The 14,899-nt window shown below is 46.4% G+C and overlaps 1 protein-coding gene across 5 annotated transcripts in view; it reads right to left on the minus strand.

Annotated features, from left to right (window-relative positions):
* DCDC2C (doublecortin domain containing 2C) overlaps window positions 1-14,899 on the minus strand; it is a 139,375-nt gene that overhangs the window by 79,650 nt on the left and 44,826 nt on the right. For all 5 annotated transcript variants that reach the window (XM_525678.8, XM_016946397.3, XM_054677682.2 and 2 more), the window contains 2 exons: window positions 7,619-7,756; window positions 5,885-5,927 (listed from right to left, as the gene is read on the minus strand). In XM_525678.8, the coding sequence (XP_525678.5) occupies window positions 5,885-5,927; window positions 7,619-7,756 (181 nt within the window). The remainder of the gene's footprint in view (window positions 1-5,884; window positions 5,928-7,618; window positions 7,757-14,899) is intronic.

Below are 14,899 nucleotides of genomic sequence, written 5' to 3' on the forward strand. Positions count from 1 at the left end.
TCTTTTTTATGGCTGCATAGTATTCCATGGTGTATATGTGCCACATTTTCTTTATCCAGTCTATCATTGAAGGGCATTTGGGTTGGTTCCAAGTCTTTGCTATTGTAAATAGTGCTGCAATAAACATATGGGTGCATGTGTCTTTATAGCAGAATGATTTATAATCCTTTGGGTATATACCCAGTAATGGGATTGCTGGGTCAAATGGTGGGGAAATGGGCATTTTTAACAGTGCAAATGCAAGTTCTTTTGCTGAATTAAGAAAAATATATTTTCTTCTATTCAAAATGGAAGCTGAGAACTAAGAGGCGAAGAGCTGTGCTCTCACATCTTTCAAACATTCTGGACAGTGCAGCTCCAACAGCTTAAATTAGAACTTCATGGCCTTGGAAGGAAGTCTGATGACAGAGATCCAGGAAGAGTAAAATAAGAGGGAAGAGAGGCGGGAGTCAGCATTCCCTGAGACCCACAGAAGGGAGGTCCAGTCAAGCCACTCGAATGTTAAGTACAGCTGGGATTCCAAGTGCAGAGGTCAGAGGCCAGATGCCTGCTCTTAAAACACTACAGCTTTGCCTTGATGGCAGCACTTAGTTTACCAAGGAAAAACGTCGTCACACATAGATGAGATGTCACCTACTTCACAGACATCTGTTAGATGCAAAGGAGCCCCATCCTTCTATTCCACAGAGAATCCACAATGATAATCCCAGACAAACATGGAAGCAGATGTATCCTCTGCTGGACATGCAAGGAATTTGACTTGACATCGAAAATACTTTTATGCATGGATATTATCTCTCATGCCTCCCTTCACTCTCATGTAATAAATGTGCTCGTCTAGAGCAAAGCAACTTCTCACACAAATGTGCAACCCAAAGTCCTGCTTCCTCCTCCTGCAGACCTGATCCTGGCTCCTGAATGCACCACCCTCCCGCCATCCCTGGAATCCTGAGGTCGGTCTTGACTTCTCCCACGTCCTCCACAGTCATCTCGAGGTGCTACATTACTCTCTGTTATTCTCCACCTCACTTCTTTGAATCAAGATTCCATGAATCATACTGCAAACACGTAGCTATTTTATATACCACTAAGAAAGAAAGGAAGTGCCATTTAAAGTATGTCAGCATGCTTTAATTTCCTAGAAGTTCTATTTTCTACTTACTGAAGAAGCCGTTCTAGAACCATTTAGACACCCATTTTTATGACATAGCATGCTTGTACATAAAGAAAAATGAGAAAATAACAGAAACAAATCACCTGAATACCCTCCAAGATTTTACATCCAGAGTCTGACTCTTCTGAGCCACTTTTTGACTCTGAGTCAAAGGCATCAGTGCTTCTGCATGCAGCGTGGGAAGGATGCCCCGCCCTCATCTCTGAATTGCCCCTGAGCCATTGGTACCTGAACTGCACATTTTGGTGCTGGTGCTTCTGCCCTGCAGAGTCGAAGGCAATCCTTTTGCACCACTCTCAGGAACAAAATGCATGCGAGTGTGGTTGGTTGCTTGCTGGCCACACAGCCCTCCCCTCTCAGGCTGCACACAGGTTTGCAAAGTGAATCGGCTCTTCTGTGCTCCTCTGTTGAGGGAGAGCCTATTTCTCCACCTCCTGAAATCTAGGCTAGTTTGTGACATCCTGCTGGAAGATGAGAGGCCACATGGAAGTGAACCAAAATGCTCAACAACCAGCACTAGTGGCCAGATGTGTTAGTGAGGCCAGCTTGGACATCCCAATCCAGCGAACCTGCCGCTGAACACAGCCTCATAAGCAACCAAGGTGAAACCAGCCCAAGACCTGTGGAGCCAACCCACCGGACTTAGAGAAATCATAAACCCTTGTTGTCTGAAGCACCTGGGTTTGGGGGTGGCTTGTTATACCATGCAGATCACTGACACTGGCAGCTGCAACTTTGTGTGTCGACCTCCCTGTCTCAGGTCCTACACAAGAGCTGGCTGTCACTCTGCAAGAATAGATGGAATTGAAGAAGAATATACTCAATTGATAGCAAATTTGCATCGTGATGTTCTACTTTTAGGCCTTTCCGTGTATACAATAACTTTTTGTTTCAATTCTCATAGAAAAATCATTTTGAGGATATTTTACACAGCAGTTAAGCTCAACATGTACAGAATCAACCCCACACACAATTCAATTGAAGACACAGTCAAATGAGCAGCTACAGCCAAGTTTATCCATGAGCAACCAGCACCTACAACATGGCTTCCCACAGGAGTCCTGAGACGCTGTCAACGTCAGATGCACCTGTTCCAGGGATGTCGGGATGTGGGAACATGCCCTCCATAGAATCAATGATATACAGCATCTCTCAAGTCCCACTGTTCTGCTCCACCTGTCACCTCACTGGGAATGTCACAGTTTTTCAGGACCAGCCCTTCTCTGTCTATTTTGCTCCCTTTTCAGTCCATACAATTTATTCCATCAGTAGTAATGAGTATCAAGTAAATATAGTCCATTGTACTCCCTTGCTTAAATCTGGATCCCTGCAAATAAAAACATCTTCCTGGGGAGCCGAGCTCCCCTGACCCCTACGTGCCCACTCTCACAGTGCTTTCCCCCATAGGTATCAGGTGTTTCTTCCTGACTCCACTGGGCAGTGTTGATGGGGAGACATAGGCAGATGTGGAAGTTAAACAGCTTATAGGAGAGGCATCAATGATCTGTTGGAACTGTGGAGATGGGGAGGTTGGTGCTGGTGGCATCTGGGGTGATTTAATTACTGGGATTTAATTTACTGAGCAGGAGGGCTGGGTGAGGTCTGCTAGGGTTACTCCCATGCTTATCAACACTCTGCCTTCTCCAGGCGTGGAAACTTACACTCCACTCATCTTTGTGTCTCTCGTGCTAGCGGAGTGTGCTTAGCATGCTGCCAACACCTCACCACGGCCTCATGGACTACCAGACGAATCAATGAGTGCCCCGTTCAGGCCTGATATCCTGTGGGTCACAAGTTCTAGGTCATGTTTGTGATATGTTCATTGAAGGGTCAAGAAAGACTTTCTGTTTTGTATTCTAGGTACTTTTTTTTAAGCTTGCAAATTTAAAAGAAAATCCAGCATCCGATTTTAAAGAAAGCCGATACTTTGGTTGGCCGATGTTATTAGAATGTACACACCACCAAGGGTCCCAACAGCCCCCCATATTCCGCAAGGCAGTATCTTCATGAAGAGCACGCCTGTATTTTTTTTTTTAATTTTGTACCTTCTTTTCCAAAAAGATGTTGTGGCAATTCACATAGAAAATAGATAAAAGGTTTAACAAGTTAGAAATGGAAAACCTGGGGCAAGCAAGTAAAGAAACAAACACATTTATCATAAATGGCTAAGTTGCTGCAAATCATCATAAATTCCAGCCTCAGAGAAGCCCTGTGTGTGGAATTCTTTTCATTCTTAGAAACTCACCCTCTCTTCAAAATGAGGCCAAAAAAATTAATACTGAGTTTTAAGATAATACATCTTTACAGATGCAGACCTTTATATAAGGAACGATGGAGTAAGGCATATCATTTTTGTAATCTCAGTGACCATCATTCATCCATTCAACAAACACCTAATACGAAAATGTGTTTCTTAGAGAAAGAAAATCTAAAATAAATAAGGCGATCACTCAACTCAAGAAGCTACAAAAAATAATAAGAGTCAATTCAGAAGAAAAGCCTTGGCAACAAAAGCCAGAGAAGGACAACATGAGAAAGAAGTCAGACAGGCTAAGCTCACTCATGAGCAGACATGCAGAAATCTCCAATAAAACCTGGCAAAACATATTCAGAAAAACATTTTTTAAAACATCAGGCTTAATCAGTGAATGAAGTTGGATAAGGACCGTGGCCGTGAACTCGGCATGAAGACTCGGGTCAGCAGTGTCGTTATTTCCAACAACACCACGCTGCATTAGTGCAAGTGCAGAGGAAGTGCAGGCTGGGCTCACCCAGGGCTGAACACTTGCCAGGTGCACACAATGGCTCGCAGGTGAGAAAGTCAAAGCTATTTGCAGGGAGTGATTAAAATGGCAATCATGAAATCTGAGCTGCAACAGCAGAAAAGCAAAGCCCAGGGCTACCGGTTAGTTACTGGGAAAGAAAAGACCAGGACAATGCCGACCCTCAAAGCCAGTATGTCACAGTAGGAAGGGGACTTGAGCCAGTGAGCCAGGCAGACAGGCACTGGAAAGAGTACGTGTTCAATAGCTTTGTCAAATAAATATTAATGTCAATAGAACCACTAAAAGGCAGTATTTGTAGGATGATCAGGGATATAGGAGGATCACGTAAACAGTTACAAGGACTGGTAAGCCCCTCTAGGACCCAGCTTCTGCAAATCTTCCTGGTCCTGGATCCTGATACCTCCTTGTCATTATTCCTCATGCTTTATGCTGCAACTTCAAACTGTGTGATCAGCGCACACACACACACACACATATGCATCCATACACATAGGTACACAGGCATCCACACACACATGCATCCATACACACACGTGCATCTACACACACAAATGTTTCCATATGAATACCCATGTATGCATCCACAAAAACATATGCCTCTATACACATGTGTATCCATCCATACACACATATGCATGTGAATACATACATACACATGTATTCATATGCACACATGCACACATATGCATCCATATACACATGCATCCATACATACACATATGTACTCATGCACACATGCACACATATGTATCCATATACACACCTCCAAACATACATATGTATTTATACACCAACACATATGCATCCATACACACATCCATACAACATATGCAGGCAACATATCCATACAACATATATGCATCCATACACACATCCACACACATATGCATCCATATGTACACACACATATGTAGGCATAGGCACACACATATGCATCCATACACACATGCATACACACATATACATCCATATGTACACACACATAGTCATATGCACACACATACATCCCTACACATTTATACATATGCACATGCATGTGCATTCATACACATGTGTACTCCTGTGTACACATGCACACATATGTCTCCATACACACACATGCATTCATACATACACATGCATGCCTCCATACACGCATGTATTTAAATACATACATATGTGCATTCATACATACACATGCACCCATACACACATGCATATACACATATGCATCTATACATGCATGTGTGCGTATATAAACATGTATTCATATGCACACACATGCAGCCACACATACACATGCATCCATGTACACACATGTGTACCCATCATATGCACATCATATACACATCATGTACACATCATATGCACCCACGCACACATATGCATCCATACACACACATGCATCCATACATACACATGCATCCATACATACACACACATGCCTCCACACACATGTATTTATACACACACATGCACCAGTACATACACACACATATGTATTCACACACACGCACATGTGCATGCAGTGAGCTGCTTCTCCCACTGCTGCCTTACTGTCACATCTGCCTGGAATGTCCTCCTCCCACCCCCCGCCAGAGCCCACTGCCACTCATGCCAAGCTTGAGTCAGTTACTCTCCTCCCTGTCCCGTAAAAGTCCAAATATATTTTTGTCTTCACACCTACTGGGTTGCATTATAAATACCTATGTGTGCCTCTTAGCTCTGGACTCTGTGTTCCAAACATAAACTTCCTCTCCTATTCACACCATTCTCAGAAGTGCACCTGATTTTTCCTTATAAGCCTGGCACTGATGCTGGCCCAGGCCCTGGCACTGATGCTCTGTTTACAGCTCGGGCCGTCACCCTGCGCTGTGCCCTTGTTAATGCCAGAAGACGCCAGAATCAGAAACAAGTTACTTACTTGTTTTAAAAAGTTACTTACTTTTTTCTTTCTCTGTGAGTTTTTTTCAACATTCGCATACCTTCTGCAAGACAAAAGATGTTCAATTTGAAATGTAAAGCCCGGCCCTAAGTTATCTCTATAAAATGCAGACTGCAGCCTTGTCTTTAGGAGGGAAGTGACCACGAGGAGGAGCAAGCTGTCCACAGAGGACACGGCTCGTGGCAACAATGATTTCCCAGCTTTGGGAGCAGAAAACGCCCCAGGAATCTGTTCAATTTCCTTCCTGCAGATCAGATAGCCCATCCTCCTTCTACCACAGTAAAGAGCCCCTGTCCACCTGCTGCCTTTGCAAGTGCAGGCATCCCATTTCTAATTCCTCTTTAGTGAGGCTTTCTCCAATAGCTGCCTCTCAAATTTGGAAATGCTTCTATCCCAGGATTCTCTGCAAATTCAGAGCACCTCCTTGGTCTATTCTGTGTAAGCTGCATGAACTTCAGTCTCTGAGTGATTGCATGTGGCCTCCTGTTGACCCTAAGCTCAACAACTTCGGCAAGGGGAAAAGATATTTAAGCCAGTCAGACCCGGTCAGGGCTTCCCAATGAACAGATAATGGCAAAAAGCAAAACACACTGAGAGGTGGGAAACACGTAGGGGGCAGATAGAAAGAACGACTCAACTCCACAGCCCCACAGTGTTCCTCCTCACTGTGCTATTAGGACTATTAGCACAAATTAAGTCAATAAAATCAAGAAATATCCATGTGTGCCAGGCATACAGGTGGGACTCTAACCTAACCATCTGCCCGGATATCAAACTGCTGTGGGGTCGTCCTTGGCAGACAGGACAAAGGGAGCCTTTCTCTTTCTTGAGGTGCAAACCCTAGCAGCACGTGAACCAGAATAGGAGGAGGCCATCCCAGACGCTGTGCCCTCAGTGGAGGTTCAAGCACTCGTGCTGATGTGCTGCCTTACTGTCACATCTGGTACCACAAAACCTAAAGGATAGAGGAAGGCTGGCCACCTGCATGGTGTTCAAACCATCCGTCCTGCTCCACCATAAGATGAAAAATGGCAGCTCTTTTTCTTTGCTCGAGATAATGATCATTGAAAACTTGACAAAGAACTAGCTCCAGGAAAGTTCCTAGTAAGCCCTCAAGTCATGTCCTACACGAAATGCATTTCAAACACACCCGTCAGGGCTAAACAATTGAGGATGAAGAATCCCACAGATGGGCTTCGGAACCACCCATCTCAGCACCCTTCACCTCCCTCCTGGTCACTGCTTCATGTCCATAAACACACACACAGTGTGGCACCCGCATAGCCATGCCCAGATTACTACAAAAATCATGGCTTTTTTCACCAGGAGAGACTGACACCAAGCACAAATTCTGTATTTTAGATATGGGGAAGCATGCCAAATTAAGAAAACAAAGCATCATGCTGGGTGCATCACAGGCAGGCATAACTGTGCCTAGAATCAGCTCTGAAGCTGTTGCACATTTCAACTCCTGATCTCTAAGACTCCTGGTATCCCAGAGAAAAGCAGTGGACTCTGTGTAGATCTTGCTGTCCTTGTGAATACATCATACAAAAGCAATTCCCCCACGCCTCATTTTTAAAATCTAAAATTGTATCATACATTAAATAAGAATATTACATTTCACTACTGAAAAATAACCAATAGCTGAACTGGACCTATTTGGGAGAGATACTGGGGAAAAGGCTAATTTTTTTCCAAAACTCAGGAAAGAAAGGTACAAAGCATGCTCACTGTTGGACCTCACTGGGCACCCTTGGAGACTTCCAGTAAGGAAAATGTTTGAAGGTCTCCAGTCCCACAGCAACATAAAAGTGATTGTCTTGCAAATCCTTTGAGTCACCCAAAAGATGCCCATTCATTGTAAATAATCTGTAAAAACAGAAAGAAGAAATGAGATAGAGACTTGAGGACCAGTAGCATAGGGCTTGGGGTATTTGTGCATACACTATGACATGACTAGTGCATGGACCGCTGGAGAAACAGTGCTCATCGTAAGCATGTGTTATCCAAACGGGCCAATTAAACCCGATGGGAGCTGCTCTTCCAGGATTACACTTGCTTTCCACTTTTAGATTTTTTAATTAAAGTGTATTTTTAATTATATACAATTGCTCATAGGCTCTTGAGAACCATGTTACACTCTTGGTTAGTGTTCAATTAATTTTAACTAATAACAGCTAAAATTAATACAAATTGGCCCACATTGTTATAACAATACTTGGAAAACAAACCAGGATTTATTAGCAAATAATATGCATTTTTATAAGCACCAAAAGACTAATATTAGTCTACTTTTTACTCAGTAATCCTTTTCAGCAGGTACTCCTTCACTAGTTTATTTAAGAAATGATGCAATTAACTCAATGCTGAGCCTCTATATGCATAAGACAATGAGGTAGGCAATGCATTAGATAAAAATAAGCAAAAGAAAGTCTCTGCCTCCCCAAAGTCAGGAAGCACACAAAAGCCTACAAAGCTAAATATGACAAGAGAAGTGCAAAGAGCTGGGGTCCCAAGAGGAGAAAGGCTGAACCCAGCTGCAGGCTTCACAGAGCTGGAGGAACTTGCAACAGGGTCGGCAGGGTAGGTGGGATTTCATCATGTACGGTGCTGTAAAAAGGCCAGAACCCAGGGCGAGGAGGGGAACTGACAGTCACTGAGGGTGAGGTGCAGGCACAGCTGTGACTGTGCAGGACAGGGGCAGTTTCCAAAGGGCCTTGAATTCCGGGGAGGAGCATTTATCATTAATTTCATTGGAATGAAGATTTCCAAGGAAGAGAGGATAAGGGCTATGTTTTAGCACTAGTGAGCGGGCAGCTGTGGCCAGGATGTGACTGAGGAAGAATTGCCCCTGTGGGAGGAGGCTCAGAGCTTCTGCAAGAGCCTGAGAGGAAGGAATGAATTAGGGCAGGAAGTGCAGGAGCAGAAGAAGAGAAGAAATGCAGCGGGCATGGAAAGGAGGAATCTATAGAACCTATCCCTCCGCAGAGCTGGGCGTCAGAGCTGCCCAGAGGGTCAGCTTCAGAGTTCTGGGCCCCACTGCAGAGCTCCCAGCTCAGGAGGCCTGGATAAGGCCTGTGTGTGGCATTTCTAACAAGCTCCTGGCTGACAAGCTGCTGCTTCTCCTGGGTCCCATCCCGAGAGCTGCTGCCTGAGACCGACCCTGGAGGCATCAAGACAGGAACCTGGGAGAGGCATGGCGGAGCTGCACCTGGGGAGCTGGTGGGCCCACCTGGAGCAGAGGCTTCCATGGGAAACCCAATGCTTGGAATTCTGTTCTCCTCCCGCTGGGGCCTGGGGACAGTCAGTCCCCTTTGGTGGACTTGGACAGCCAGTGCCAGAATCCCCAGGAGTAAATCAGGAACATGCAGAAGCCTCACTAGGGAAGTGGGGGACTGACGATGGTCCTAAGGAGAGGGCACCCCCAAAGCAACTGCTCCCAGGGGCCAAACAGCAAGGCTTTGAAGGGTGGGAACAGACAGACCAAGAATTCACACACAAATATGAAAAATGCCATCAAAGAGATGGCAGATATTGCCGGTATGAAACAAGAATATGAAACCATAAAACAGAAGCAAGTAGAAATACTGATGTGAAACTCAAGTCGTGGAAAGAAAGATCACAATAGGGGTGAGTCGTAGAATGGACATGGAGCAGGTGCAAGCTGCTGTTTGGAGGTAAAACTGAGGAACGCCCTTAGAGGAAAGCAGGGAGGAAGAAAGAAGCAGGATCTGCAGAAGACGAGCTGAGAGATGAGGGTGAGCAGATGTGCCGACACCGGTGAAAAGAATTTCAAAAGGAAGTTACAGCAAGAGTGGAAGGAGGAAATATGTACAGAAATCATGAAAATTAATTTCCTGGAATTGAGGAAAGAGGACAAGCCACAGGTAAAAGAGTCCATGGATGCCAAAGAACAGAAACTGCAGGAAAACTCGCCGGCAGACATCTGAGTGCGACACCCAAGGTCACAGACAGCATCCTAAAGGCACTGGGGAGAAAGACCTGGTCATACCACCCGGCAGGACAGGACCAACTGGGGCCTTTCAGCAGCAACACAGACAGGAAAGACGCTGATATTTTCAAAATCTAGAAGGAAAGAACATTAAAGCCAGCCAGACCCTCACATAAACAGAAAGGACGAGATTAAAGTGTCCTCAGGCTTACAAGGCCTCAGGAGATTCGCCACACAGACACCCACGCCAAGAACATTTTTAGAGGACGTGGTTAAATAAAAGGAACAGCGAATCCAGGAGTTGCTATGAGAATGACGTGAAGTAAAGGTGACCAAATACAAGGACCAATTTGTGTTGTCTTTTTTAAAAAAGCTAAGATCAAAGAAAACATATTCATCATAACCCAAAATTCAATTCTCGATCATAGCCATGCGATAGGGGCTGTTGAGGGGAGACCAAGGGACAGAAAATTGTGCTTATGTTCTTGGCTGGGGAGGGGGAAGACATGGAAATCAATCAGCTCAGAATCTCCAAGGCTTGCTGACTGGCAGATGAGGGAGAAGGTGTGTGCAGTGTCCAGCGTGGATCCGGGGATTCTGGGTGCCGAGCAGAATGATGGAGCCGGGAACAGGCAGAGGAAGGCAAGGAGTGGGGCTGATGGCTTGAGTGGAGGTGGGTAGAGGGGAAAATGAGCTGTCAGCAGCTGGGTAACCGTAAAAAATGAACCTGAAAAAACTCAACTGGAATGTCTCTGCATAAACCAAAGGCATTTCGGGTTTTCCTTCCAGCAGCAGGGGTCTTGCAGGAATGAAACTGGCTGTTTTTGTGTTCATTTGTTTGCTTCTAGGAAGTTGTGTACTTTTCATTCAGGGATGGAACTATAGATACCAAAGAACAGGACTCTGGATAGCTCAGCGCAGGACTTGGGAGATGCCCACTGAGTGGAGACAGACCCATGGCCACCAAACTGTGGTTTAAACCCTATGGGGCCAACAGGACACCTGGCCGCCCACATGCTGGAGGAACAAACGGTTCAGGCACATTCCCCTCAGACTCTTCCCTAAACTCATCTCGGCCTCATTTTCTTCTAAGAGAGGTACAAAGTCTACTCACAGGGTGAAGGGAAGTAGAAATTCCTCGGTGGGATAAGACAGGAAGGAAGTTCCAGACAGAACGTGATGCATGCATCCACGTGAAGATGTGAGCCTGTATGTGATGTTCAGATTACACTCACACAGACATAGAAATGTGAGCCGGGACATCACATACGGAGAACGGCGGCTTTTACTGAAGTGTGAGTCTCATGGAAATGAATAGCCAGAATATGGATATCAAATGAGATCATGCACATAAATCAAAGTGTTTTGCATCACAACACGCTAAACACTAGGTATTTCTACTATTACCTATATCAGAAAATGTGAGCACTAAATGAAACGGCCATTTGCAAAATTGTTTTATAAATTGGAAAACATTACCAAAATGTCAATTATTAAATGATTTTTAATGAACCTTAAAGATTGGGGATATAGTAGAAAATGTAAATATCTCTAAATTAAACTAAATCCTTTACCAATAAGCAGCCAATTTGGCTGTTTTCCCAAAATAAAGGTACAGTCTATCTTACAAGAATTTTAAAATATTTATGTTTAATGAGCTTCCTTTTCAAGACCATGTGGTGATTAAAAGATAGATGTGATTTTCAGCTAAGGCTTCAAAATCTCTGGATGCAGGGTCTCACGGGGTACCCTGAACCCTGGACTCCAAGCTCACGGATCTCAGCTGTTAGTTCAGCCAGTTTCCCCCCATTAAGGGACTAAAAAGCAGAGATTTATCAGACAGGGTCCCAAACTTTAAGGAGCTTAAAATATACTAGAGGAGAGATGACAAGTCCACAAATAACCATAGTCCAAGGTTGATGGGCTATTTATCAGGAAGCTGAGCCCAGAAGTCAGTCTTCAGGTGCCTCCTCCAACACCAACTCCATCCCACCCAGCACCTCAACCATCAACACCATCCACAACACTCAGATTGTGTGTCTGTTTCTCCAGCCTGACCTCTTCCCTGACTTCACACTCACATATCCAGCCTGGCGCATCCCACTCTGATGTCCAACATGCCTCACCAACTGGACGCGTCCAAAAATTAATTCTTAACTCCCCCAAAACCTGTTCCTCCTCCCACTTCCCCCTTCTCAGGAATGGTACCAACAGTCACCCAGCTGCTCTGATCAGAAGGCTGGGAGTCTTCCTCTCTTTCTCCCTCCTCTCCCCTCCTGCATCACCTCCCCCACCACACACTCCCCACCCCCACCCCACCCCCATCTCTCGCTCACTCATTCCTACATGAGGTTGATCAGCAAGCCCCACTGCATACAGTAATGCAGCCAAAACCTGCCTGCCTTCGCCCCAGCCACTGTGGTCTCCCCCAGATCACCTGTAGGAGCCTCCAAACAAGTCTCCTATCCCACCCCGGAGTCAGGTGGTGACACTCCATGCTCAGAATCCGCCAATGGATTCCCACCACACTCACTACCCAAACCTCTCAGTGAGGGCTACAAGCAGCCTTCACTCCCAGGCTCAGCAGCTCCTGCCCTCCCTCACCAGGCACTTCCCTGCCACCGGTGGCTTCCCACCACAAAGCCTGTGTGCCTGAGGGTCCCTCTGATGGGGACAATCTCCACCCAGATCATGATGTGTTTTACTTCTCTGTGCCATTCAGATGTGTTCTCAAATGTCGCCTTCTCAGAGAAGCCCGCCCTGACCAGCCCAGTGACTCACCGCAAGCCCTGCCCTGCTTCATTCCTCTGTGCCACCCCTGGCATGGCATTTATCAGGGGTCTGCTCCTGAGCATGCCTCTGTTGTCTCTCCACTAGACAGCGTCTGCCCTGTGAGGACCATACTCACCCCATCCCCTCAGGGCTTAGATGGAAACCCCTCAAGCTCTCAATAAATATTTGTTGGATTGATCAACGAATAAAGAAAGGTTCAGTATGTTATGAAGCCAAAGATATCACTTCTACTGCGAGATGGGCGAGGTCAGGCCACACCCAACGTGTCCAGTGTGTGCCCTGCACCTTGCACCTATGCTGCGATTGGGCTACTCCCTGGGCCAGGCAAGACGCACAGGACACGCTGTGCTGAGCCAGAAGTGACATCCACTGGGGCAAGTAGCTGCCACTAACGGTGGTGGCCAGGCTGCTCCATGACAATGGCCCACTTTGCCTCCCTCAGACCTTTCACTGCCTTTGGGGTGGGGGCTTCTCTCTTTCCTAATCAGGGTAGTCAAGATGGGCAAACTCAAGTTCATGGGTCACCATGGTCTCTCCAGAATGAGTGTCACCTAAATCACGGATGCTGATGTTCCAAACACCCGCTAGTGGATAAGGCACAGTTGTGCCCACGATGCAGGGCAGCATGACTGACACTGAGCCCTGCACAGAAACCGAGGTGGGAAGCTCCTGCCTCAGAGGGGCCGGGGCCAGTTCACAGGTGTGGGCCACGGGAACACACATGTGTGTGCTGTGTGCTGTGTGCCTGTGTGTCCCGCCCTGGCATTCATCATTAGCTCTTAAAACATCATCAAACTCTGCATGTAGCCACTAGGGCCATCTGTAACCGCTGCAGCCCTGGGTATCCACACCTATCTCCCAGCATTTTCCAGAAAGTTTCACTACAGCCAGGCCCTGCTTCCCTCAGGGCCCTCTCACACCTCCTCGCTCCCAGGGCCGGGCCATTGTCCACACAGTCCCCCCACCCCAGAACACCTCCCTTACTTCCACGACCCATTTCTTTAGAACCCAGGACAGATCCGCCACCTCTATGAAGCCTTCTTCTTCAACTCCTCTCAACGCCTTCTGCTCTGAGAACTCCCCCAGAGCTCAAGGTCCTCCTGTCTCACTGGCCCGGCCCCAGCACTGCCTCTGATTGCAGTGTAACTGTTTCCCTTAGAGGATCTGTCTCCCAGCAAGGCTGTGCGATCCTGAGTGTCAAGCAGCATGTTCTTCCAGATGTTTTGATTGTTTATCACCTCCCGGCTCCTAGAATAGTGTACGGTGCAGAGTATATACTCAACGGACAGTGGGAAATTGAAAACGGAGAGTGGAGATCATTCCACTTTAGCCTCAGAGAAATTCACAAGCATAGCTCATCCCCTTTTCCTTCCAGCAGGCGGCATGGAAAAAATGTTCAGAATTGTCGACCTCAGGCAACTTGCCCTCTTTCATCCTCCATGTCCCCCGCTCCATACTAAACATCATTCCTTTCTTAGAGTGGGTCGTGCTCGTCCCCATCCACTCCCACTTTCCCTGGCCAGGGCCTGGCCTAGGTGAGGCACAAGAGGCCCACAGGGTGCTGATGTGAGATGGTGCCCTCCTGCCCCGGCTCCTCCAGGTCCTTCAGTTCTTACAGCACTCATCTCTTCTGGAAGGTCTCTTAGTCTGGGCTCCCCCGGCGGTGTGCTCCCTCTCAAGAACATGCTGCCCTCACCGCAGCTGCTCACATGACGTGTTTCCTCTCTGCTGGGCTGCAGTGGGGCTGAGGACCAAGACTGCTCTGCTCATGGCTGCCTCCCTGGCACTCAGCCAACAGCCTCTACGAGCACCTTTTCCCAACCGAGATCAGCAATTGTCTCGCACAGAGACCTACAGAATTTCACTTAAGTATTTCTCTGAGCTATTTGGATACATTATGCCAAAAGTTCAAACTATCCAATAAATCAAGTAATTTTAATACCACGAAGAATAATTAGCCTGGGCAACATGGCAAGACCTCATCTCTACCAAAAAAAAAATAAAAATTAGTCATGAGTGGTGGCTCACACCTGTAGTCCCAACTACTGAGGAGGCTGAGGTGGGAGGATCCTCTGAGCCCAGGAGGTCAAGGCTCAGTGAGCTGTGATTGTGCCACTGCACTGAGCCTAGGCAACAGAGTCTCCTAAAAAAAGAACTGGCTTAGTTTCTAACCCACACAAGGAAAAGGTGTGATGGAAATCTCAGCTGAATCATATTAGCATTATCTAAAGAATGATAAATACAGAGAAATATAAATAACGTCTCAA

The sequence above is a fragment of the Pan troglodytes genome, chromosome 12 (genome assembly GCF_028858775.2).
Source record: "Pan troglodytes isolate AG18354 chromosome 12, NHGRI_mPanTro3-v2.0_pri, whole genome shotgun sequence".
NCBI lineage: Eukaryota > Metazoa > Chordata > Mammalia > Primates > Hominidae > Pan > Pan troglodytes.